The 25,676-nt window shown below is 40.9% G+C and overlaps 1 protein-coding gene across 1 annotated transcript; it reads left to right on the forward strand.

The window, feature by feature from the left end:
- Position 1: 1 nt before the first annotated feature.
- MDH1 (malate dehydrogenase 1) lies at positions 2-22,375 on the forward strand. Its single transcript, XM_033239215.1, has 9 exons — positions 2-114; positions 6,144-6,242; positions 7,045-7,141; positions 9,651-9,826; positions 11,741-11,863; positions 19,402-19,578; positions 19,992-20,105; positions 20,664-20,753; positions 22,041-22,375. Exons 1-9 carry the CDS (start codon positions 112-114, stop codon positions 22,164-22,166), a joined length of 1,005 nt encoding a protein of 334 aa, XP_033095106.1. The 5' UTR covers positions 2-111; the 3' UTR covers positions 22,167-22,375.
- Positions 22,376-25,676: the final 3,301 nt, after the last annotated feature.

Raw genomic sequence — 25,676 nt, forward strand, 5'->3', positions numbered from 1 at the left:
GTTTTCTCGCTAACACCGCTCGCCCTCTCCGAGTCAGTTCCGCCGTAGAGGTGACCTGACTCTCTGAGGCTCATTTTGCAGTTGTTGAAATTGTCCCCGCAGTTTTCAGTCATGGTGAGTGTGGGCCCCGGGTTCCTGCCTACCTCCGGCCCTCGCGCCCTTCTGTGGGGTTTCTTGCACTTTAGGGATTTTTGGGAGGCAGCTGTGCAAGGTGCTGTCCTTCGCGCCCTTTGACAAGCTCGGACTCATCTTCTTGGGATTGTCGCAGTGACCCAGTAATTGGGAAGGGATTGATTCCCACCTTGCGGGGCATAGGGCGCTCTTAGGAGGACTCTGGAGAAGTAGTTGTCCTGGGAGAGGCGCGATCTTAATCCTGCTGCTTAGCAGGAGGACAGAATACGACGCTGCAGCTATTTTCCAAAGGATGTTTGTTTGTTTGATAAGGACAATAAGGTTTGCGATGGGAGGGAAAGGTTGGGTGCTAACCCCTTTTTCTCCTCATTAGCCCACAGTGTTTATAAGAGCTTTTGTCACAGGGCCCTTGAAAGCAAAAAGCTGGAAAGGTAGTATTTACCTGGTGGTCCAGATTACGATCTGCGTTTGCAGGATACGTGTTTCCGCCATGTCTGATTTCTCAAAATGTTATTTGGAACCCGTTCATTGACCTGTTTTGTAATGCCAGGACATGTTGAAGTGACGGCATCACTAGCCAGATAACTACTGCGGATAGTCTTTGTTGAACTGTATGTTATGAATTCCAGAAGCACCTCTTTTAAATGTAACAGAGTAACCATTTTGTCATGGAATACCTGGATAACCTAGATCTCCATCGCTTGTCTCTGCAGAAGGAGAGGGGGAGGGGGAAGGTTGGTGAAGGAACTCTGACGTAGGAATACTCTGCGTACTGCTTGAAGGTGACATTTGTCATCAAACTCAGAGAAATCGCTTCCTACTATCAATACAATGGCTTGTATTTATAGTTGCGACTGTTTTTCCTACTTTATGTCCAAAATACTAAAATGGCTGGAGAATGTGGAGAAATGTTTGAATGAATTGGAAATTTCCCAGAACCTGAAAAGACAACGTTTTCAAGGCAAGGGCATTACTCTCTCTGCCTGTGTAACGGGCCAGTGGAGACAGCTACTAATGTCCAGTAGGTGTTAAACCTGGGTTTCCTATATATTTTGTCACATAATTAGTCATTTAAATTGTGGTTTCAGTGGTTTCTGTCCTAATAATCTTAGCTAGAAAGCAGCGGTACTTATTATGTGAGAACCTTGGACTTTTTGCTTTTAGAACTGAATGGGATCTTTTAAAGGTAATCTTGACGAATCTCCCCCGACTTCACATCTTAAAATTGAGTTTATCGAGACCCAGAGAGAATGTGATTTGCCCCAAGAGTCTCACACTCTTGCCATTTTTCTATATTGTGTCTTACACTTATCAAGCCTTTCTGAATTTTTATTTTTATAGGGACCACCGCAGTGAGGTCTTGCAGCGGGGGAGAGACGTGTACTTAACTCCCTGAAAACTTAATTTTTACTAACTGAGATTCTGGATGAAGTTACCAGTTCATACTGCATATACAAACTCAACTATGTTATCAGCATGTAGATTACTTGATAGCTTTATTCCTTGCAATTCAAAATATTGGAATTAAAGAATTAAAAGAGGATTTGGAGATTATATTATCTACTCTTATAATGTAGTCTGGTGAGGTCAGATAATTTTCTCAAGGTCACAGAGAGATTTTGGGCCACAGATTCTTAGCTGGTTTTCCCTAGTAAGGCCCCACCGCTGGAAGGTCACTGGGGTGCCAGATAACACAGAGACAGAACATGAGGAAGAATTTGTCTGGCAGTTTGCTGGAACTGACAGCAAACTCACACATGACTCAATTTCCCTGCCCCCCTCAGGGGAGTGTGTGAATGGACAGAGTTAGAAAAGAGCCTTCTTTTGTAAGCTTATTCAAAGGGGAATGAGCTTGTTGTCTATAGGGAGTGACAGCAAAATAAACTGTATGAAGGAATCTAAACGGTACTGCTTAGTTTTTTGTGTTATAGAAATGCATGTAATTTAGAAATATATATAAATTTGAAAGTGAAAAAGGAATATGTGGATCTGTCTGTGGAATAACAGAGACACTTAAATTCAATCTTCACAGCTGAGAAGTTAGCACAGAGCCTGCATCTGCAGGAAAGTCATTGGTGCCCTGCTAAGAGCAAAGACATTCCTTCTTTGGATCTTGGCAGACTGCCCAGATATCTGAGCAAAGAATAGTAACCTATGTTCACACTGTAACATAGTGAAAGTCAGCAGGACTCTCCCACCCTCCTGCTTTTCAGCTGCAGTGTTGCAGAGGAGCAGAAAGAACCATACGTGGACTTTTCTTTCTCTGTTTCATCTTCAAACATTCAAACACTAACTAAGCCTCATACTACCATTAATAAGATGGAATTACCTACCTGTGAAAGTAATTTCCCCAAAAATACAGAAGAAAACTGCTGAGGTGGAATTAACTGTTCATTAGATGGCCACAACCCCTTCACTAAGGACTGTGATACTGTGAACATGTTTTTAAGTAACTACTAAAATTGACTGCATTATTCTAACCATATAGGTGACCTTATGGGAGGTTAAACTTTATAGATAGTGATCTTCCATCTCTCCAGCCCCCCTTTTCTTATCCTAGTTTGCTATACATTGAAGTAGTATGTGTTGGTACTTTATACCCTAACCCTCCTTCATTCAACAAATACTGGTTGAACACTATATGGAAATGCAAATCCGTATCAAAGGCAGACTGTTCTTAAGGGGGCTTCATGGCCTAATACAGAGCAACAGAAATGCAAATAGAAAACCACAGGCTATTAAAGTCTTTAGAGGAAAATTCTCCGATGATAATTGTAAATACTTAAAACTACTGTGTTCGTTAGGTAATTGCTATTATTATCTCCATATTACTATGGGGAAATAATACAGAGAGGTTAAGTAACTTGTCCTAGAGCATGCAGTTAATGAGTTGTGGAGCCAGGACTTGAACCCAGAAAGTCTGGCTCCAGAGTCCATCTCTTTAATTACGACTCTCTACTGCCTCTCTAGCCCCCTGTTTTAGAAAATTGGTGTATCCTTTTGTTTCCTTAACGTAATTCACCAATGGATTCCCTGGCCCAAAATAGTACCAACTACATGATAGGAACTTAATGCTGTTTTGTTTAATGAATGAATTAAATGAGACAACAGCTCATCAGTGGATTTATAAGGTAATATCATTAGTACTAATGACATAAATAATTTTGTTAACTATAGTTGAAACTATTGTGGTCACTAAGTTTCTAGCCTTCTCAATACATAGTATATATGAATAAAATACCTTTTGTTTTCATGGTACATATGAATAAGTTTTTGTTTGAGTCAGGATCTCACTCTGTCACCAAGGCTGAAGTGCACTGACACAGTAATGGCTCACTGTAGCCTTAACTTCCAAGGCTCAAGTGATTCTCCTGCCTCAGCCTCCTGAGTGGCTGGAACTACAGCATGTGCCACCATACCCAGCTAAATTGTTTTTTTAAGAGACAGGGTCTCACCGTTTTGCCCAAGCTGGTCTCGAACTCCTGGGCTCAAGTGATCCAGCCACCCCGGCCCCCGGCGCAGTGTGCCGGGATCATAGGCGTGAGCCACTGCACTCAGCCTGAAATATCTTAAATAAAGAAAATACCTTTTAAAAAATGTTAAAGCATACTACATATGTTCCCAAACAGTTCTTTTACATTTCCATCTTTTTGGTAGTTTTATAGGATCCAGCTATTCCTTCAAGCAAATATCGGAGTTCCAACTACAGGCCAGGTGTTGTTCTAGGCAATTGAGATACAGCAGTAAATAAAATAGACAAAGTCCATGTTCTTAAGGATCTTGCATTCTAAAGGAAAAGGGAGTAATAATTTCTTCCTGTATTCCCTTTTCCTCACCTACTCTACTTGACTTCAAGGAAAGAAGGGAAAATGACAGAATGAAACATGTGTAGGCCATTAAAGATTTTTCTATAAATAGCAATAAATTGGAAAACAAATATTGTGTAGTATATAGCTGTTATGATCAAATTCATTTCTCTACACCAGTTGACATTTATTTATTATTTATTTATTTATTTATTTATTTATTTTTGAGATGGAGTTTCGCTCTTGTTGCCCAGGCTGGAATGTAATGGCACTATCTTGGCTCACTGCAACCTCTGCCTCCCAGGTTCAAGCCATTCACCTGCCTCAGCCTTCCAAATAGCTGGGAGGCACCTGCCACCACACCCAGCTAATTTTGTATTTTTAGTAGAGACGGGGGTTTCTCCATGTTGGTCAGGCTGGTCTCAAACTCCCAACCTCAGGTGATCTGCCTGCCTCGGCCTCCCAGAGTGCTGGGATTACAGGCATGAGCCACCGTGCCTGGCCTGACACTTCTTTTTTGAATTTTATTTTTTCTTTGACTTCTGTGAGTGAGTACCAAATTGCTGAGTTCTGCTGACCTTCAGAGCTTAGAGTTAGAAGCTTAAAAGAAGCCTTCGAGACTATCCATCCATGTTTCGTCTCAGAGCCATGACTCTCATCTGGAGGAAGGATCTTAAAAAGAAACCAAATACTTCTAGGCTTAGTCACATCAGTGGACCATTTCTCCATGCAGGTAGGGGTAAAGGTAACAGTGAAAGTACATTTACCCAGCATTGTCAGGGAAAGGAATGGTTCACCTTAATTGAATTTTTCTGTCTAATTAAACTTACCCATTATGTTTCTAAACATTGTTTTGTTCTTAATAGAAATATTTCTATTTTTTAAAATTCTGTCAGCTTAGTCTTTTTTTTACTCAGTCATCACCTTGAATATCAGTTATCTTTGTTTCTTTTTTTTTTTTTTTTTTGAGGCGGAGTCTCGCTCTGTCGCCCGGACTAGAGTGCAGTGGCCGGATCTCAGCTCACTGCAAGCTCCGTCTCCCAGGTTTACGCCATTCTCCTGCCTCAGCCTCCCGAGTAGCTGGGACTACAGGCGCCCGCCACCTCGCCCGGCTAGTTTTTGTATTTTTAGTAGAGACGGGGTTTCACCGTGTTCGCCAGGATGGTCTCGATCTCCTGACCTCGTGATCCGCCCGTCTCGGCCTCCCAAAGTGCTGGGATTACAGGCTTGAGCCACCGCGCCCGGCCCATCTTTGTTTCTATGTCTGTAGTTTGTTCAGGATCTGTTGAAATTTCTGTTTGTATGTCTTCCCTCCTTGCTTTTAAAAATAATTTTCCCTTGGAATCAGGTTGTCAGCTGTCTGTCACTACATGTTACTGTTGTTTCTCCTGAAATAAAAAATCTTGTTTTTCCTCCTCCAGACAATAAAGTTGAATAGCAATTAATTGTCCTTTTTTTTTTTTTTGAGACAGAGTCTTGCTCTGTTGCCAGGCTGGAGTGCAGTGGCACAGTCTCAGCTCACTGCAACTTCCACCTCCTGGGTTCAAGCGATTCTCCAGCCTCAGCCTCCCAAGTAGCTGGGATTACAGGCACGCACCACCACACCCGGCTAATTTTTGTATTTTTAGTAGAGATGGGGTTTCACCATGTTAGCCAGGCTGGTCTTGAACTCCTCCTGACCGCGTGATCCACCCGCCTCAGCCTCCCAATATGCTGGGATTACAGGCATGAGCCACCACGCCCTGCCGATTAATTGTCTTATTTAAATGTATTGGCTCAATGTAAATGGAAAGTTTTAGCCTCGTTTACTCCTTTTCTTGGTTTGAAGATTCTATTGAGCAGATGGGAGTGGGGGCTTTGCATAATAAGGATTTGTGTGGCTCTAGTGGCTGCCAGGGTTTGGATCACCACATACTGAACACATCAACATTGTTGAGCCTATTTTAGTGGTAAAATACCCCAAAAAAGTTGATAAGATTATGTAAGTAAATCCAGGATAACACTTTTAGCTCCCTATATGGTGAGAGTTAAATAACACCATGTAAATATGCAGCACATTCATTTTCTACTAAGCCAGATGCAAAAGGACTTTAAAATTTTACATTCACTTTTAAAGTATGTGGATTTCTTACTATAGATAAAAATCCTGGATATTTTTAAGGTACAGTAGTACTTAAAGATGTTAATGGGTCTTTTTCATTACAGTCTGAACCAATCAGAGTCCTTGTGACTGGAGCAGCTGGTCAAATTGCATATTCACTGCTGTATAGTATTGGAAATGGATCTGTCTTTGGTAAAGATCAGGTAGGAACAGGTGTCTATAAATCTTGTTATTAGAGTAAGAATATGGTTAGTAAAATTCTGTATTTGTACACAAATTGTAAAACAATGAAGGAATGTGTAATCTCAGTAAATGTAATAGGCACATTGCTATAATTGGAAGCAAGTAAATTTGTATGTATGCCTCCAGGCACTGAAAACACTTTGGAAATGAGAACTCTTCCATATATTGTACTTAGTTGACTTGGTGCAACCAGCAGGTGTCAGTCAATGGGAGATATCACTAATGACAGTAACTTACAGTCATGTGGGAGAGTTACTCAATAAGCACTCCCTTGTTAATAAATGGCCTTTAGAACCAAAAGAGTCAGGAAATCTGCTTCCCAGTTGAAGCAGGCACTCTGACTTTCAGCAAGCCTGATTAATATACACTAAAATCCTTTTCTAAGGTATTCATTTATTCAGTTTCTTGACCCATGGATACTGAATTATTCTTTCATGAACTGAAATCAAACATACAGCTATTAACAATAAGAGCAAACTATGGCATGTCACTCAGTTTAATGTTTTTTTTCATGTACTCTTAAAAAACTGAGTAGTGGTGATTCCTCTCACTGTGTTTGTTAGCAAACCAATGCTGGTTTTATAGCATCCTTCTTTCTGAAAGTGGCATAGTGCCACATACCTGACCTCCTGAAATAATGATCATGACTAATTAATGGGAATTACATGCATGTACATACCAAATAAAAAGTATGTGAAAAAACTTTCTTGTGTCTAAGTGAAATAGCCTACACTAACAGATGCTGTCCTTGCTTTTTGGTAGCCTATAATTCTTGTGCTGTTGGATATCACCCCCATGATGGGTGTCCTTGACGGTGTCCTAATGGAACTGCAAGACTGTGCCCTTCCCCTCCTGAAAGGTGAGTTGGGGAGTAGAGAAGGGATTTTATAGTATTTGATTTCTTACAAAATACAGGTTTTTAGGGCCAGGCGCGGTGGTTTACACCTGTAATCTCAACACTTTGGGAGGCCGAGGCAGGCGGATCACAAGGTCAGGAGATCAAGACCAACCTGGCTAACACGATGCAACCCCATCTCTACTAAAAATACAAAAAAATTAGCCGGGTGTGGTGGCAGGCGCCTATAGTCTCAGCTGCTGGGGAGACTGAGGCAGGAGAATGGCGTGAACCCGGGAGGCGGAGCTTGCAGTGAGCCGAGATTGCGCCACTGCACTCCAGCCTGGGAAGCAGAGCGAGACTCTGTCTAGAAAAAAAAAAAAAAAAAACACAGGTTTTAGGTTTTTGTTAAAGGCTCTTAATTAGAAATTATTCATAAGAGGATTTTTTTATTTTGAACTACCACTACTTATTAACTACTTATGTATACCAAGGATAAATAAGGGTAAAAAATGAGAAACAATCAATGTCAGGTAAAGGACTATCATTTTTTCCCCCAATGTGTGTGTGTGTATATAATTTATTATACCAGTTAAGTGTAATATTGCACAAGGGTTATACACCTGACATTGTCTACACACACATATTATAGACAACGTAGGAATTGTCTATGTTGTGTTGTTATGGAGTCTCCTTAAATGGTAATAGTAGCATCCTGTAATGGAAAACTTGTCTCAGTTTTGAAGGATGTCCTTCATAGCTATACATTGCTCTGGAAGTTGATTGGTTCCTTATATGGTCCCCATCCCATCTACCAATCATCAGGTTGAGACATAGTATAAATTGTCCTTACCATATGCTCTATAGTTTGAAAAAACCCAGAAGAGCTCAGCTAAGGGCCTTTGCAGATCGTTGAACTATAACATGAATATAATAAGGAAGCCTTAAATTTGATTGAAAATTTATTAAAATATTCTAAATTAATTTGAATATATTTCTTCAGCTATATCTTCATCATAGTCTTTCTTTTGGTAAGGATTAATTAATGAAACTCTCCTAGAAGTTTGCACAAAGCAAAATAATATATACCTTCCAAGAAAAACTTTCCTTAAAATTCTTCATCTGTTGAATAAACATTTGCTAGAAGGGATAATCTGCCATCTAAGTCTTTTGGTTACAAAGTTCTGTAGAAGAATACGTGACTGCCCACACTATTTTGTTGGTTCCCTTTTCTCACCCACAGCTCCTTCCAAATCAACTTTGCTGCTTTTTCCCATTTGTATTCCTTTCTTTGCTGAATTCCCTGTGCTTTCTCTAAAGGCCCAGATTGCACTTGGTTTGTCCTCTGCCAGATGTGAATATGAGAGGGAAGGGAAAGTTCAGCAAATAAGGATGTGTTTTTTTTAAGGAAGATAATTTTTTTTTCCTCCAACTGGTGTTCCTGTCTATGCCCATTTTCAGACTTATGGCAGCCTTGACTATGATGCAACTAGCCAATATTCCAGTGAAAATGCTGAATGTTGGTCATAGCTTTTTTAATACAATCAACAAAGAAGTGTGCCCGGCCGGGCGCGGTGGCTCAAGCCTGTAATCCCAGCACTTTGGGAGGCCGAGACGGGCGGATCACGAGGTCAGGAGATCGAGACCATCCTGGCTAACATGGTGAAACCCCGTCTCTACTAAAAAATACAAAAAAAACTAGCCGGGCGACATGGCGGGCGCCTGTAGTCCCAGCTGCTTGGGAGGCTGAGGCAGGAGAATGGCGTAAACCCAGGAGGCGGAGCTTGCAGTGAGCTGAGACCCGGCCACTGCACTCCAGCCTGGGCGGCAGAGCAAGACTCCGTCTCAAAAAAAAAAAAAAAAAAAAAAAAAAAGAAGTGTGATGACGTATGTTCTTCAAAAAGCAAGTGATGTTTGCTTATTGTACTAACACTGGAGCATAGTGGCTGAACTCTGGAGCAACCTAGGCTGGAATTACAACTCCATTATCCTTTGATGGTGGCGAGTTAAACTCTAAATCTCAGTGTCTCCATCTATAAAATAGGAAGATTAAATTTGATAATAATATAAATCTCAGCATTATCCCTGGCACAAAACTCCTCAATAAACATTTATTATTTTTAAATTTGTGATTGGTGTCTTAGACCTTAAAGTAATTGTAATTTAAAGGTTGGGTGAATTAGTTGCTCTTTTGTGTTGTGTGGTAATTAGTGTGAATAACAAGTGTTGCTTCAAAAGTCATCATTATACCTTGCATCATATATGATTATAAAAGATAAAAGCTATGGAGTTTTTGACATTTAAGATAATTACTGAAATAGGAAAAGCAAAATAAATATATTGACATTTCTGATGTTATGATTGTTAAATTAATATATTATCTTTCTTTTGTTAGGCTCCTGAAATGCATATCATTGTGATATATAAACACTTGCAACAAGTGAAAGAATTAATGGGTAGATTCAATATGAAAAAGAAAACTTCAAAACTTTGGTGTTTAAGTAGCTCTGCATATTTATTGCCATGTCCACAGATGTCATCGCAACAGATAAAGAAGAGGTTGCCTTCAAAGACCTGGATGTGGCCATTCTCGTGGGCTCCATGCCAAGAAGGGAAGGCATGGAGAGAAAAGATTTACTGAAAGCAAATGTGAAAATCTTCAAATCCCAGGGTGCAGCCTTAGACAAATACGCCAAGAAGTCAGTTAAGGTGACCAACACTGTATTTTAGGGATTTTTCATTATTAGCATTTGAAACGTACGCTTTTAACATGTAAGCAAAACCAAAATTATTTGTCCTTTTTTCTAGTTCTGTGCAATCATCAGTAAATATGGCTATAGAGTTTTGCTTCATAAGCTCTCCCTTTCTGGGTTTTTTGTTACAGTGTAGAAATCTATATTGAGAGTGTTCAAAAATACTTTTCCTATTAGTATAACGTGAAAATTTAATATTAGTTCTTTTTTTTTTTTTTTTTTTTTTTTTTTTGAGACGGAGTCTTGCTCTGTCACCCAGGCTGGAGTGCAGTGGCCAGATCTCAGCTCACTGCAAGCTCTGCCTCCCGGGTTCACGCCATTCTCCTATCTCAGCCTCCCGAGTAGCTGGGACTACAGGCGCCGCCACCTCGCCCGGCTAGTTTTTTGTATTTTTAGTAGAGACGGGGTTTCACCGTGTTAGCCAGGATGGTCTCGATCTCCTGACCTCGTGATCCGCCCGTCTCGGCCTCCCAAAGTGCTGGGATTACAGGCTTGAGCCACCGCGCCCGGCCTTAATATTAGTTCTTAAACCTATAGAGAAGGCATAGGACCTTCTGGTGCATTTTTGCTGAGTGGGAATATTTATTTAGACATTAAAATTTGTGTGTGATTGTGAAAAGAGCTAGCTGTAAGGTAAGTTTATTCTCAGGAGTAGAAGATAGTGGTTTCTGAATGCTCAGATTTTCTGAATGCAGAGGAATTTTCATATGCTTGTCTCTTGAAGAATTGAGTCAGTATGACTTATAGTTCTGTCTCTTTGGGTTAAAACTATTTAGATTCTAAATATGTCTTAATAATGCAATAAGCCCTTTTATTTATTTATTTATTTATTTTTATTTTTTTTGAGATGGAGTCTTGCTCTGTCACCCAGGCTGGAGTGCAGTGGTGCAATCTTGGCTCACTGCAACCTCCACCTCCCGGGTTCAAGCATTTCTCCTGTCTCAGCCTCCTGAGTAGCTGGGACTACAGGCGCGCGCCACCACACCTGGCTAATTTTTGTATTTTTAGTAGAGATGGGGTTTCACCATGTTGGCCAAGGCTGGTCTCGAACTTGTGACCTCAGGTGATCCACCTGCCTTTGCCTCCCAAAGTGCTGGGATTACAGGTGTGAGCCACGACACCCAGCCAAACCTTCTTTTATTTGTGAACTATCAATTAACTAGAACTTAATTGTCATACAGCAAATAGGCTTGCCGGTTAAAGGTTTAACTGATTTCCGTATACTTTCCTATTTTAAAAAAAAAAAAAGTGAAAGAAAATTTTTATAAAATTTTTTAAGTTGCCCATTATAATGTTCTATCAGTAACATTTCATAGATGTCTGCATTTTTTGCTTTCTGTGGACTTCATTTTCAATAGTTAACTTACTTTCTGTCATCACAGAAAATAATATAAATGAGTTGAATAGAAATCCACAAGTGCCAGTAAAAGATTAGAAGGTTGTTCAAACTGCTAAATTGCAGGCTGTTTGGAGGTAAAGTACTCCTTGCGCAGTAATTCCACCTCTGCAAAGCGTCCTTGTTTGTGAGAAATATTTGCCAGCACTGCAGTACTTAGAGACAATGAAGTATCTTGTCTGCAGCTTGTCAAAAGAGGTACCAAAAAAAAAAAAAACAAAGACTAAAGATATATGGGAGTCAGTCTCTGTAATATGATTGTAACTTTTCTATAAATCTGATATTATTTCAAAAATTTTATTACCATTTTATTAAAGATTTTTATAACTTAAAATGTATTTTCCTATGCTATATTGTATTTGGTGTTTCCCAAGCCTCCCCTGTACCGCTACCTGTTAGACATTTTCAGTCAAATTTTAACATGGTTAGTAAGTATATAGTCTGTAAGTCTTCAGTGCTTTCCATTCCTCCCAGGTTATTGTTGTGGGTAACCCAGCCAATACCAACTGCCTGACTGCGTCCAAGTCAGCTCCATCCATCCCCAAGGAGAACTTCAGTTGCTTGACTCGTTTGGATCACAACCGAGCTAAAGCTCAAGTAAGAAAAATGTCCTTTAAATCTTGTGATTGTTCAACTTTAAAACATTTTTCTCTCACTTTTAAAATAACTGAATCTGAGTTTGTGCTTTTTTCTTGTTTTTGTTTAGTAGGAACCTATTACTTTTATTAAATTAAAAGTAAATTATTATTAATTTGTTAGGGAGTCTTTAAATGTATTCTCGTAAAGGACCAGAGGCTTTACTTCCTACTTGATTTTGTCTTTAACTATATTTCAGTTGCTAACTATAATGAAATGCAGTTACTAATGTTCTCTTGTTACAGTGGTTAAAAATTAGTATACATGATGGTACATAATTTAGTTTTAATTTTTTCAGATACATAGGAGATTATATAAACAAAGACTTGAGCTTTGCGTGATTGTGTGGTTCTGCTTCTGTTTTACCTGCAGCTAAGCAATCAAATTCAGATTTTGCAATTTTATATTTAATTTTCAGTTTATGTCTTTTTAATATTCTATGTGTATCTGTGAAATTTGCTACTTTCACTACTTAGGAGCTAAACTCTGTTGCTAATTTTCTTTACCCTTGGAGCCATAGATAAGTATTCCAAGGAGCCAGTGACCAAGGAATTAACAATAGCTTTTCAAAAAATTAGAAGCCAAGCAACTGATCTGAGCTAGTTTCCTAGGCTTTTTCAGATCTAACTGGTCCTGGTGCCCGTTCCTGGACAGAACCTCTGTCCGTTGCCCTAATGCTTTTCTGGCCATCCCTTCTTGTCTGTAGGTCATCACTGCTAGATAGGTCTATGAGTTCAGTGCTTTCTCTTCTAGAGAAAGATAACTTTAGTTTCTTTTTTTTTTTTTTTTTTTTTTTTTTATTTTGAGACAGAGTCTCGCTCTGTCGCCCAGGCTGGAGTGCAGTGGCCGGATCTCAGCTCACTGCATGCTTCGCCTCCCGGGTTTACGCCATTCTCTCGCCTCAGCCTCCCGAGTAGCTGGGACTACAGGCGCCCGCCATCTCGCCCGGCTAATTTTTTGTATATTTTAGTAGAGACGGGGTTTCACCGTGTTAGCCAGGATGGTCTCGATCTCCTGACCTCGTGATCCGCCCGTCTCGGCCTCCCAAAGTGCTGGGATTACAGGCTTGAGCCACCGCGCCCGGCCGAGAAAGATAACTTTAGTTTCAAAAAAAATTGTTAACCGGAAGATGCTGTGAGGTCTAAGTTGAAGCACTGCTGCCCTAACCTAAGAATTAATAATCCTTCAGCACTGGAATGCCTAGTGAAAGAGAAAAGAATATACATTTGTTAAGCATCTACTGTAGATTGAATGCTATACATGTAATTTTCCATTTAATTTTTATAGTAACTATATGAAGTATCTCATATTATCCCTGCTTTAGGTAAGAAACCTGAGGCCCAGGGAAGTCAGAGAACCTGCTCAGAGTCATACAGCTCATAAATTATGGAGCCACTTGATTTGCCTGACTCGAAACCCTTATGTATGGTCTTACCTAATGGTATCAACTGACCTTAGTCCACTTACTAGCTCTGTGAATTTGAGAAAGTACATTCAATGATTAAAATGTAATATATCTGTGGGGAAAAGAAAGAGAGATCAGCCCGTTACTGTGTCTATATAGAAGGAAGCAGACATAAGAGACTCCATTTTGTTCTGTATTTGAGATGCTATTAATCTGTGACCCTACCCCCAACTTTGTCCTTGCAAGAGACATGTGCTGTGGTAACTCAAGGTTTAAGGGATTTTGGGCTGTGCAGGGTGTGCTTTGTTAAACAAGTGCCTGAAGGCAGCTTGCTGGTTAAAGGTCATCACCATTCTCTTAATCTCAAGTAAGAGAAAAGCATCTGTCTCCTGCCGGTCCCTGGGCAATGGTCCCTGGGCAATGGAACATCTCCGTGTAGATTGTATGCTCTGTTTACTGAGATAGGAGAAAACCGCCTTACGGCAAAAGGTGGGACTTGCTGAAACAATGCTGCTAAAAGGTTTATGGAGATGTTTGCATATGCATATCAAGGCACAGCATTTTTCTTTAAACTTATTCATGTCACAGAGATCTTTCGTGGGGCACGGTGGCTCATGCCTGTAATCCCAGCTCTCAGGGAGGCAGAGGCGGGAGGATAGCTTGAGCCCAGGAGTTCGAGACCTGCCTGGGTAATACAGCGAGACCCCGTTCTCCACAAAAAGGAAAAAAAAAAAAGAGAGAGATCTTTGTTCATATGTCTTACTGCTGATTTTCTCCCTACAATGATCCTATTATCCTGCCACTCCCTTATCTTTAGGATGGTAAAGATAATTATCAGTAAATACTAAGGGAACTCAGAGACCTGTGCGGGCCAATATCTAACTCAGAGAGTTCTTATGAGGATTAAATAAGATCCATTTTAAGCCCTTAGCATGGTGCCTGCACATAGTAAATGCAAGAAAGGTTGGCTGCTATTATTATTAGTTGATTTCTTCTTTCTAAGAAGCATACAGCCTAAACATTCCTAACTTAAAGGGTTGTTGGGTAACAACCCTTAAATTTTTAGCTTAAAGCGCAGATATGCTGGGTGCGGTGGCTCAAGCCTGTAATCCCAGCACTTTGGGAGGCCGAGACGGGCGGATCACGAGGTCAGGAGATCGAGACCATCCTGGCTAATACGGTGAAACCCTGTCTCTACTTAAAAATACAAAAAACTAGCCGGGCGACGAGGCGGGCGCCTGTAGTCCCAGCTACTCGGGAGGCTGAGGCAGGAGAATGGCATAAACCCGGGAGGCGGAGCTTGCAGTGAGCTGAGATCCAGCCACTGCACTCCAGCCTGGGTGGCAGAGCAAGACTCCGTCTCAAAAAAAAAAAAAAAAAAAAAAGCGCAGATATTCCCTGAGAGGCTTTAAGCTATGGGCTGGGTCTGATGGTAGCTGAGAACAAATAGGAGTTTGTTTGAATGACTGGAGGCAGGCAGTTTGAGTACTGTGGGACAGTTGTAAAGGAAGAGATATTATACGCCTTACAGTTGTAAACTCTGGATTGCCAGAAATTGACTTATTTAGTTCCTGCAACAAGAAAGAGGTAACACGATGACACTAACAACCACTTGTTGTTGTTTCACCTGAGGCTTTGGTGGAGACAGGCATTGGAATATTCTCCTTCCAAAGGTACTGCTAAGAGATACTTTGTCCTAATGCCCAAAACAGTTTTCACTGCAGGGCTAAAGTCTGAGCAAAGAGGAAAGAAAGTGCTCTCCTCAGACTTTAACCTGCACTTTGGGACATGTTCTTTGTTACTCCTGCGACCTTGGCTTGGCACTGTTTCAGCATGTCAATCTGGCATAGTGAGAGCTTTTAAGGAGTCATTGAAGAAGCACTTTCTTCCTCTAAAAGAAGTTGTTTATCCAGTGAGAAAAATAACAAACCCAAAGATAAGTTTTTCTTACAGGAATGGTTGCTAGATATTTTGTCTTGGAATTCAGAGGCCTTAGCTACTTAGGGACTGTTTAACATCTGCAGAACTTCCCTGTGTATTTGCAAACCAGTGCTATATTTACGTCTGCTGACAAGGTAATTTGACAGTGATACCAGATAAGGTAATTTGACAGTAATACCAGTTAGCTGGTGAGAAAATTACTAGGGCTGGAGAATTAATCAAAAACTTTTCACAGACCTCTATGACAGACATGAGTGTCTAGGGGAGTAAAGAACTGTTATCCCGGGTACGTATAAATTTAGACTAATTGTGACTTGAATCATATTAAGAAATTATATCTGCTGGGTACAAAGTACCTGGCCTTTGCTGTCCAGACAGAACTGGATTAGCTCAAGAGATCAAAGGAGCAAGAGGAGGAGGGCAACAAGAACAAAGGAAGGCAGGGGAGCCCAGGAAGACTGAGGGCAGAGAGGCCTAGAGGCATTTTTTCTTCACTGTACTTGGGAGCATTGAAGCTGACATTCAGGGAAGGTACAGGCTCTAACTTCCTGGTGATATATATCTTGAGTTAATTGTTCAAGGTATAAATCTTTTTCTATACCATACCAGCTAAATTTAAGTATAAATATAAGTAAGAGCAGTTTTTTTCCCAGTTCTTTCAGGTCATGGCACCCATAAAAAATGGTACTCATTGAACAGCGTGCCACTCTACCCTACCCCACAGGCTAAGCAGATCAATAGCTGGGTACCCCAGAAACCAACCATCAACGAATTTGTGGAGACTAATGCAAATATTGTAGATAATAGCCCTGATACTTGCAAGACTTGCAGGGATTCGATCGGTCAAAAGTGATTTACAATATCACAAACAAATTTTTAAGTAAACTTTTAACTATTTTAGGATTTCAGAAAGCAGTCTCAACTAGTTTAAGAGTGAGAGTGAAAGTAAAGACGGTTTACTTCTTACTTAACTGAATAAATTAGTGTGAAGACCAGTCAAGTCATTGCAGACATTTTAGATAATGGCCTTTTTTTTCATCTTTATCCTTTTTGGTTGGTTGGTTGGTTGGTTTTTTTTGTTTTGTTTTGTTTTTTTACTTTTTATTTTGAAATAATTTTAGACTCAGAAGTCGCAAAAAAAAAATAGTACAGAGAAGTCCCTTGTACCCATCACTCATTGATAGTATCTTACATAACTACAGAGTATTATGAAAACCAAGAAGTTGATGAACTGCACACAATACTATTAACTAGACTTACTGAAGTTTCACTAGTTTTATATTCATTTTTTTATGTGTCTTTATGAATGATTCTATGACATTTGATTACAAGTGTAGATTCCTATAACTGCCCCCATAGTCATGGTACAGAATTTCTTCATCACTCACAAAAGAACTCCTTCATACTCTCCCTTATGGTCACACCTCCCTCTGTCTCTGACATCATTTATCTGTACTCCACGTCTATAATTTTGTCATTTTGAAAATTTACAAAAATGGAATCATGCAGTAAGGAACCTTTTGAAACTGTCTCTTTTTCATTCAGTTTAATGCCTTTAAGATCCATCCAGGTTGTTGCTTGTTCCTTTTTGTTGTTTTTCCACTTACCCTTTTTTTTTTTTTTTTTTTGAGACGGAGTCTCGCTTTGCTGCCCTGGAGTGCAGTGGAGTGCAGGCTCCACCTCCTGGGTTCATGCCATTCTCCTGCCTCAGCCTCCGAGTAGCTGGGACTACAGGCACGCACCACCACGCCCGGCTAATTTTTTATATTTTTAGTAGAGACGAGGTTTCACCGTGTTAGCCAGGGTGGTCTCAATCTCCTGACCTCGTGATCCGCCTGCCTCGGCCTCCCAAAGTGCTGGGATTACAGGCGTGGGCCACCGCGCCCGGCAAGTTTTTTGTATTTTTTAGTAGAGACAGAGTGCACCGTGTTAGCCAGGATGGTCTCGATCTCCTGACCTCGTGATCCACCCGTCTTGGCCTCCCAAAGTGCTGGGATTACAGGCCTGAGCCACCGCGCCGGGCCCCACTTAGCCTTTTTATTTATTCTATTGCATATGTAAGACATAATACAGTTTATTTAACCATTCTTTTTTTCTTTTTTTTTTTGAGACGGAGTCTCACTCTGTCGCAGGGGCTGGAGTGCAGTGGCCGGATCTCAGATCACTGCAAGCTCCGCCTCCCGGGTTCACGCCATTCTCCTGCCTCAGCCTCCCGAGTAGCTGGGACTACAGGCGCCCGCCACCTCGCCCAGCTAGTTTTTTGTATTTTTTAGTAGAGACGGGGTTTCACCGTGTTAGCCAGGATGGTCTCGATCTCCTGACCTCGTGATCCGCCCGTCTCGCCTCCCAAAGTGCTGGGATTACAGGCTTGAGCCACCGTGCCCGGCTATTTAACCATTCCTGAAGGACATTTGAGTTGTTTCAGTTTGGAGTTGTTATTACCCTTGTTTTAAAATTTTCCTTAAAATATCAAAGTGTATTCCTTTTATTACATGGAAATACTCAAATGTTTTATTTATGTGCTAAAGCTACAGACTCTGGCACAACTAATTTTCTCTCCCATTCTTACTGGGACACAGAGGAAGGAAGAATTGCCCACCATGTCACCAAAACAGATCTGCTTCTTAAAATATTTTTCCACATTCCCTTCTGCTTCATCATAAATTCTGTTGTCTAGTTAGGAACAAATTATACATACACCTGATCACAATTTATTTTCTGCACATAAACTTATCAGACAAATAACAAACAGGCTGATTTTATTTAAATCTACCAAGACATGTCTTTTTTTTTTTTTTTTTTTTTTTGAGACAGTCTCACTCTGTCGCCCAGGCTGAAGTGCAGTTGTGCAATGTCGGCTCATCACAACCTCCACCTCCCAGGTTCAAGCGATTTTCCTGCCTCAGCCTCCCGAGTAGCTGGGATTACAGACATGCACCACAAAGCCGGCTAACTTTGTATTTTTAGTAGAGATAGGGTTTCTCCACGTTGGTCAGGCTGGTCTCAAACTGCCAATCTTAGGTGATCTGCCCGCCTTGGCCTCCCAAAGTGCTGGGATTATAGGCGTGAGCCACCATGCCCAGCTCAAGACATAACTTTTTAACCCTTTTTGTGGCTATTATACTATATGTGATTGCAAGGCATTGCAGGACCCTAAAGTGCTTTCTGGAGTTATAGCTAGAGATTGTTACATATGTTAGAATTTTAGTGGGTATATATGTGTATACACACACACACACACACACACACACACACACACACAGACACAGACACATATAAAATCTCTTTCCTTCAGTTTCCTGATATATAAAATGAGGACAGTCGGCCGGGCGCGGTGGCTCAAGCCTGTAATCCCAGCACTTTGGGAGGCCGAGACGGGCGGATCGCGAGGTCAGGAGATCGAGACCATCCTGGCTAACACGGTGAAACCCCGTCTCTACTAAAAACTACAAAAAACTAGCTGGGCGAGGTGGCGGTGCCTGTAGTCCCAGCTACCTGGGAGGCTGAGGCAGGAGAATGGCGTGAGCCCGGGAGGCGGAGCTTGCAGTGAGCTGAGATCCGGCCACTGCACTCCAGCCTGGGTGACAGAGTGAGACTCCGTCTCAAAAAATAAAATAAAATAAAATGAGGACAGTCATATCTTGGTAATTTCAGTCCTATCCAACTCTAAAATTTCATATTTAGGGTTATTTGAAAATTAATTTGTATATGGTATATAATAAAAATTTTACCTAAAGTGCCTAAATACCTGATTACTCAGAAGCACTGAGAAGACATCTCCAGGTAAACATTAAAAGTGAAACAAAAGATCACATTTACATATTCAAGAAACAGTAAATTGATTAATAAATAATAGTTACTTGATTAATGGTTTTTGTTTGATACACCTACTGTACTAATAACCACAAACTATGGGATGCTTCACACCCTTAAACATTGTACTCCATAAGCTTCAAGTCCACAGTTGTTACCACTGTTAATCTGTTGTAGGAAATTGCCAAGCAATAAATTTACATTTTTTACAAGTCAATATAACTCTTGTGTTCTCTTGACATTTCAGAAGGTTTTTATTTAAGGGCGTTTGTCAAAACAGGTCCCAACTGGAAATAAAAAGCATTTGCCTCAGTAATATATTTGTTTTCAATTTAACTAGATTGCTCTTAAACTTGGTGTGACTGCTAATGATGTAAAGAATGTCATTATCTGGGGAAACCATTCCTCGACTCAGTATCCAGATGTCAACCATGCCAAGGTGAAACTGCAAGGAAAGGAAGTTGGTGTTTACGAAGCTCTGAAAGATGACAGCTGGCTCAAGGGAGAATTTGTCACGGTGAGAAAAATCTGTGAGCCTTCTTAACGCTGAGCATAAAGAACTCTTGAGAGACTCTTAGGACAGGAAACCTTCAAGGAGGGCAAGTCTTTCACAGTTGCTCTGATGACTGCATACTGTTGGGATCTTAGTAAGCCAGTCATGATCCAGTCTGATCTGATGTGATCTGTAGCACAGCAGTTGCGACTTATACCAAGACCCATGTCTTTGACATATGATAAACTTTGTATGGGAAGATACAGTTTTCTTTTTCCAGAAGGATTGGTAAGGCTAACATCAGGTTGTTGCATGATTTTGGAGGGGACACATTAAACTCTGGTCATAGCCTTTCACCCCAAGTTTGACTTGGAATCAATGAAAATGTTGCTTTCATGACCAAGTAACACTGCTGCTTTCGCCTGCCCCTTTCCCAGACTGTGCAGCAGCGTGGCGCTGCTGTCATCAAGGCTCGAAAACTATCCAGTGCAATGTCTGCTGCAAAAGCCATCTGTGACCACGTCAGGGACATCTGGTTTGGAACCCCAGAGGTAAGGATTTAGTGATTTGCACAGGTCACTCTGTTTTATTTTTGTTGCCTGGTGATATAATATAAAAAGGATATAGCCTTTAGGTTATCGTCAGGTTAGGTTGATTTCTCAGCTCAGCTGCCTATTAACTAATTAAACTTTGGAGTTTCTTAGCCTTGACCTTTCTGAGCTGTTTTGTCATCTTTTACATGACATTACTATTATACACAGGGTTGCGAGGGTTAAAGGAGATTGTATATGGAAAACACGTAGCACAATGCCTGATACATAGTAGGGGTGAAATTTTTTCTTCTAGGCCACAGCTTCCTCATCTGTGAGGATTAGGAAATGAGGATTAGGTTTCCCTGGCCTACTTCACATATGATACGGAAGCATGAAATGAAATAACATCCATGAAAGTTATCTTGTCGTGGAAGTACCTGGTGCTGATGATAGTTCCTTACACAGTAATGATGTTATGAACATACTAAGAAAGGGTCACCTGGTTTAATTTTATTAGTTCATGTGTCAGTTGTGTAAATTAATCACCATGAGTATGTGAAACATTGTTATGTCCAGGGAGAGTTCGTGTCCATGGGTGTTATCTCTGATGGCAACTCGTATGGTGTTCCTGATGATCTGCTCTACTCATTCCCTGTTGTAATCAAGGTAAGGTATTTTGGAGCTATTTCCCTTCTTTGAGAAAGTAGTTATATGTTTCCCTTAAGAATGGTATTATTGGCCAGGCACAGTGGCTCATGCCTATAATCCCAACACTTTGGAAGGCCAAGGTGGCAAGATTGCTTGAGCCCAGGAGTTCAAGACCAGCCCGGGCAACATACTGAGACCCCCATCTCTGCAAAAATAAAATAATTAGCCGGGCATGGTGGCACACACCTGTGGTCCCACATCCTCGGCAACAGAGCAGGACCCTGTCCCCCCAAAAATAAAACAGAATGGTATAACTTCATCTAGAAAATTGTTCCTTTACTAAAATAGACATGTTTCTCAGCTTTAAAACTATATGGGGGGGGGGATTGCATTGGGAGTTATACCTGATGTAAATGACGAGTTGATGGGTGCTGACGAGTTGACGGGTGCAGCACACCAACATGGCACAGGTATACATATGTAACAAACCTGCACATTATGCACATGTACCCTAGAACTTGAAGTATAATAATAATTTTTTTAAAAAACTCTAAAAAAATTAAAAAAATAAAACTATGTATTTCAACTTCAGGTCATTAAAAATTTTTGTGATTGAAATTAATCTGGAAAGGAAAATTAATCTCTTCCTACTAGACACAGTATGTTATTATGCCTCTAGTATTAGAGACCTACAAATAGTATATTTCTAAATGAAGCAATGGTTTTCAGTGTTGTTGCTGTTTATTATAAACGTGCTAAAGTCAATCTTTTTTTTTTTTTTTTTTTTTTTTTTTTTTGAGGCGGAGTCTCGCTCTGTCGCCCGGACTGGAGTGCAGTGGCCGGATCTCAGCTCACTGCAAGCTCCGCCTCCCGGGTTTACGCCATTCTCCTGCCTCAGCCTCCCGAGTAGCTGGGACTACAGGCACCCGCCACCTCGCCCGGCTAGTTTTTGTATTTTTTAGTAGAGACGGGGTTTCACTGTGTTAGCCAGGATGGTCTCGATCTCCTGACCTCGTGATCCGCCCGTCTCGGCCTCCCAAAGTGCTGGGATTACAGGCTTGAGCCACCATGCCCGGCCAAGTCAATCATTTTAAAGATTTTTTTTTTTTTAGATTCAAGAGGTTTAAAATTCAAGTGTTGAGTTTTTATTAGAATTATCTATTAATTAAAATCTGGATTTTGATTTACTTCTTTAGAATCAGACTTTAAAACAGATATACCTCTAAATATAAGTTCAAACTAGGTTGTTGCTTATTAAAAGATCAGTTCCACTTTAAATCTCTTATTTGCATTATTTTCAAACAGAATAAGACCTGGAAGTTTGTTGAAGGTCTCCCTATTAATGATTTCTCACGTGAGAAGATGGATCTTACTGCAAAGGAACTGACAGAAGAAAAAGAAACTGCTTTTGAATTTCTTTCCTCTGCCTGACTAAACAAGGATGTTACTAAATGCTTCAAAGCTGAAGAATCTAAATGTCGTCTTTGACTCAAGTACCAAATAATAGTAATGCTCACTTAAATTACTTGTGAAAAACAACACATTTTAAAGATTATGTGCTTCTTGGTACAGGTTTGTGAATGACAGTTTATCATCATGCTGTTAGTATGCATTCTAAATAAATATATACCCAAATGAAAGTGACTCAGACTCTGTTTCTAGCTAATATTTAGTGTCTATTCAGGAAACAAACTTGCGGCCAGGCACAGTGGCTGACACCTGTAATCCCAGGACTTTGGGAGGCCGAGGTGGGTGGATCACTAGGTCAGGAGATCGAGACCATCCTTGATAACACAGTGAAACCCCGTTTCTACTAAAAATACAAAAAATTAGACAGGCGTGGTGGTAGGCGCCTGTAGTCCCAACTACTGGGGAAGCTGAGGCAGGAGAATGGTGTGAACCCGGGAGGCGGAGCTTCCGGTGAGCAGATGGCGCCACTGCACTTCAGCCTGGGTGAGAGAGCGAGACTCTGTCTCAAAAAAAAGAAAAGAAAACAAACTTGGATGTTTCCCAGCTTGCCTAAAGAATTTATATATATATATATATATATATTTTTTTTTTCTAACCAGAGGAAGGCAGTAAGGCTAGAAAGATAAAGCATAAAACTCACCTTGTGATGATGAATCAGTCTATTTCAGTATATATTTGTAAACATTACCTACATTGAACACATACCGTATTTTTAAAATCTTAAAGGTTCACGCATTGTAGATAATTCAATTTTAAGTCTCGCTACTAATATTAAATAAGTTGCAGATAATATTGTTTTTTGGTTTTTTTGTTTTTTTTGAGACGGATTCTTGCTCTGTCGCCCGGGCTGGAGTGCAGTGGCCGGATCTCAGCTCACTGTAAGCTCCGCCTCCCGGGTTTACGCCATTCTCCTGCCTCAGCCTCCCGAGTAGCTGGGACTACAAGCGCCTGCCACCTCGCCCGGCTAGTTTTTGTTTTTGTATTTTTTAGTAGAGACAGGGTTTCACCGTGTTAGCCAGGATGGTCTTGATCTCCTGACCTCGTGATCCGCCCGTCTCGGCCTCCCAAAGTGCTGGGATTACAGGCTTGAGCCACTGGGCCCGGCCCACAGATAATATTGTTAACAGTGTTATGCCATTGGATGAAATTAGAACATTTTCATTATATTAAAAAAAGGATAATAGGTTTTCACTGGAAGTGTTAACTTTTTTAGCTGATAAGGAATCATTTATATTTCAAAACCACTAAATGCCACAGAAGTTTATGCTAATGTTAGGAGTTTTCAATCTAAGCTTATTACTAGAAAAATAGTGGAGTTTTTTTAATAGTCTTGCTTTTTCCCCAAACCTATCATGGCAGAAGGCATTTTCTATCTTTTCGTCCTCATGCTTAACACACTGTCCACATGTAATAGACAATATTGTATTAATAAGTATCTCCAGGCCTAATGTAGTACTCTTCATGGATACTCAAATATGTGTTGGTTGGATGTATTTAAAATTACAACTTTGGGAGGCCAAGGCAGGAGGATTGCTTGAAGCCAGGAGTTAAAGGCTAGCCTGGGCAACCAAACGACCCCATCTCTACAAAAAATTTTAAAAATTAGCTGAGTGCAGTGGTGGATTCCTGTAATCCCAGCTACTCAGGAAAGTAAGGCAAGAGGATCACCTAGGCACAAGAATTCAAGGCTGCAGTGAGCTAGGATTGCACCACTGCACTCCAGCCTGGGCAACAGAGCGAGACGATCTCCTTTTTAAAAAATTAAAAATCACCTAGATCATTATCTCATATGATGTAGAAAAGAAAAAGCAAGTGAGTAAAACTACGTTTGGTACTACTATTAATTGGAAGCAAAAAAACAGAATTTCCTATAGAAGGAACAAAATTTTGTATAAAGTAAGTATGAATTGGACCAGTTGTTATTTTCTTTCGGTTCCAAACACTCCATTCTATATTCTTGTGATATTAGGACTGGAACTTGGCAAGCCACATTTCTTTACCTGCTGCTCCTTGTTAAAAATGTACTGGCTGGGCGCGGTGGCTCAAGCCTGTAATCCCAGCGCTTTGGGAGGCCGAGACGGGTGGATCACAAGGTCAGGAGATCGAGACCATCCTGGCTAACATGGTGAAACTCCGTCGCTACTAAAAAATAAAAAAAAAACTAGCCGGGCGAGGTAGCGGGTACCTGTAGTTCCAGCTACTTGGGAGGCTGAGGCGAGAGAATGGCGTGAACCCGGGAGGCAGCGGAGCTTGCAGTGAGCTGAGATCTGGCCACTACACTCCAGCCCAGGCGACACAGCAGGACTCCGTCTCAAAAAAAAAAAAAAAATGTACTAATAGGCCAGGCGTGGTGCCTCATGCCTGTAATCCCAGTACTTTGGGAGGCTGAGAAAGGCGGATCATTTGAGGTCAGGAGTTCGATACTAGCCTGGCCAACATGGTGAAACCCCGTCATTACTAAAAATACAAAAATTAGTCGGACACGGTGGTGCATGCCTGTAATCCAAGCTACACGGGAGGCTGAGGCAGGAGAATCGCTTGAACCTGGGAGGTTGCATTGAGCTGAGATCATGCCACTGTATTCCAGCCTGGGTGACAGCAAGACTCCATTTCAAAAAAAAAAATTAATATATATATGTATATATATACACACACACATAAAAGTAAATATATATACACATACACTAATAATATGTATACACACACACACTGATAAAGAAAACATGCTCTTACTCCTTCCTGTTGATTTTCTCTATCATTACCTTCTATCCACTTTATATAAGCCAGAAAAGAAGAAAACAAACGAATCAAACATATCTTTAGAAGAGCAATTACTTGGAAGCATGAAAACTCATTTCATGTAGAATTAAAAAGAAAATCTTGGCTGGGTGCAGTGACTCATGCCTGTAATCCCAACACTTTGGGAAGCTAAATGGGAGGATCGCAGACCAGCCTGAGCAACGTAGTGAGACGCCATCTCTACTAAAAATAAAAAATTAGCCAGGCATGGTGGGAGGGTCGCTTGAGCCCAGGATGTCAAGGTTGCAGTGAGCCATGATCATGCCACTGCACTTTAGTCTGGGTGACAGAGCAAGACTGTCTTTAAAGGCCGGGCGCGGTGGCTCAAGCCTGTAATCCCAGCACTTTGGGAGGCCGAGACGGGCGGATCACGAGGTCAGGAGATCGATACCATCCTGGCTAATACGGTGAAACCCCGTCTCTACTTAAAAATACAAAAAACTAGCCGGGCGACGAGGCGGGCGCCTGTAGTCCCAGCTACTCGGGAGGCTGAGGCAGGAGAATGGCGTAAACCCGGGAGGCGGAGCTTGCAGTGAGCTGAGATCCGGCCACTGCACTCCAGCCTGGGTGGCAGAGCAAGACTCCGTCTCAAAAAAAAAAAAAAAAAAAAAAAAAAAAAAAAAAAAAAAAAAAAAAAGACTGTCTTTAAAAAAAAAAAGAAAGAAAATGTTA

Source organism: Trachypithecus francoisi, unplaced genomic scaffold (genome assembly GCF_009764315.1).
Source record: "Trachypithecus francoisi isolate TF-2019V2 unplaced genomic scaffold, Tfra_2.0 Lachesis_group17, whole genome shotgun sequence".
Lineage (NCBI taxonomy): Eukaryota > Metazoa > Chordata > Mammalia > Primates > Cercopithecidae > Trachypithecus > Trachypithecus francoisi.

Excerpts from the sequence above, each read along its gene's own strand:
- MDH1 (XM_033239215.1), top strand. Across the intron at positions 7,142-9,650 it reads TGCCCTTCCCCTCCTGAAAG|ATGTCATCGCAACAGATAAA; the intron begins GTGAGTTGGGGA and ends CCATGTCCACAG. Across the intron at positions 20,754-22,040 it reads CATTCCCTGTTGTAATCAAG|AATAAGACCTGGAAGTTTGT; the intron begins GTAAGGTATTTT and ends ATTTTCAAACAG.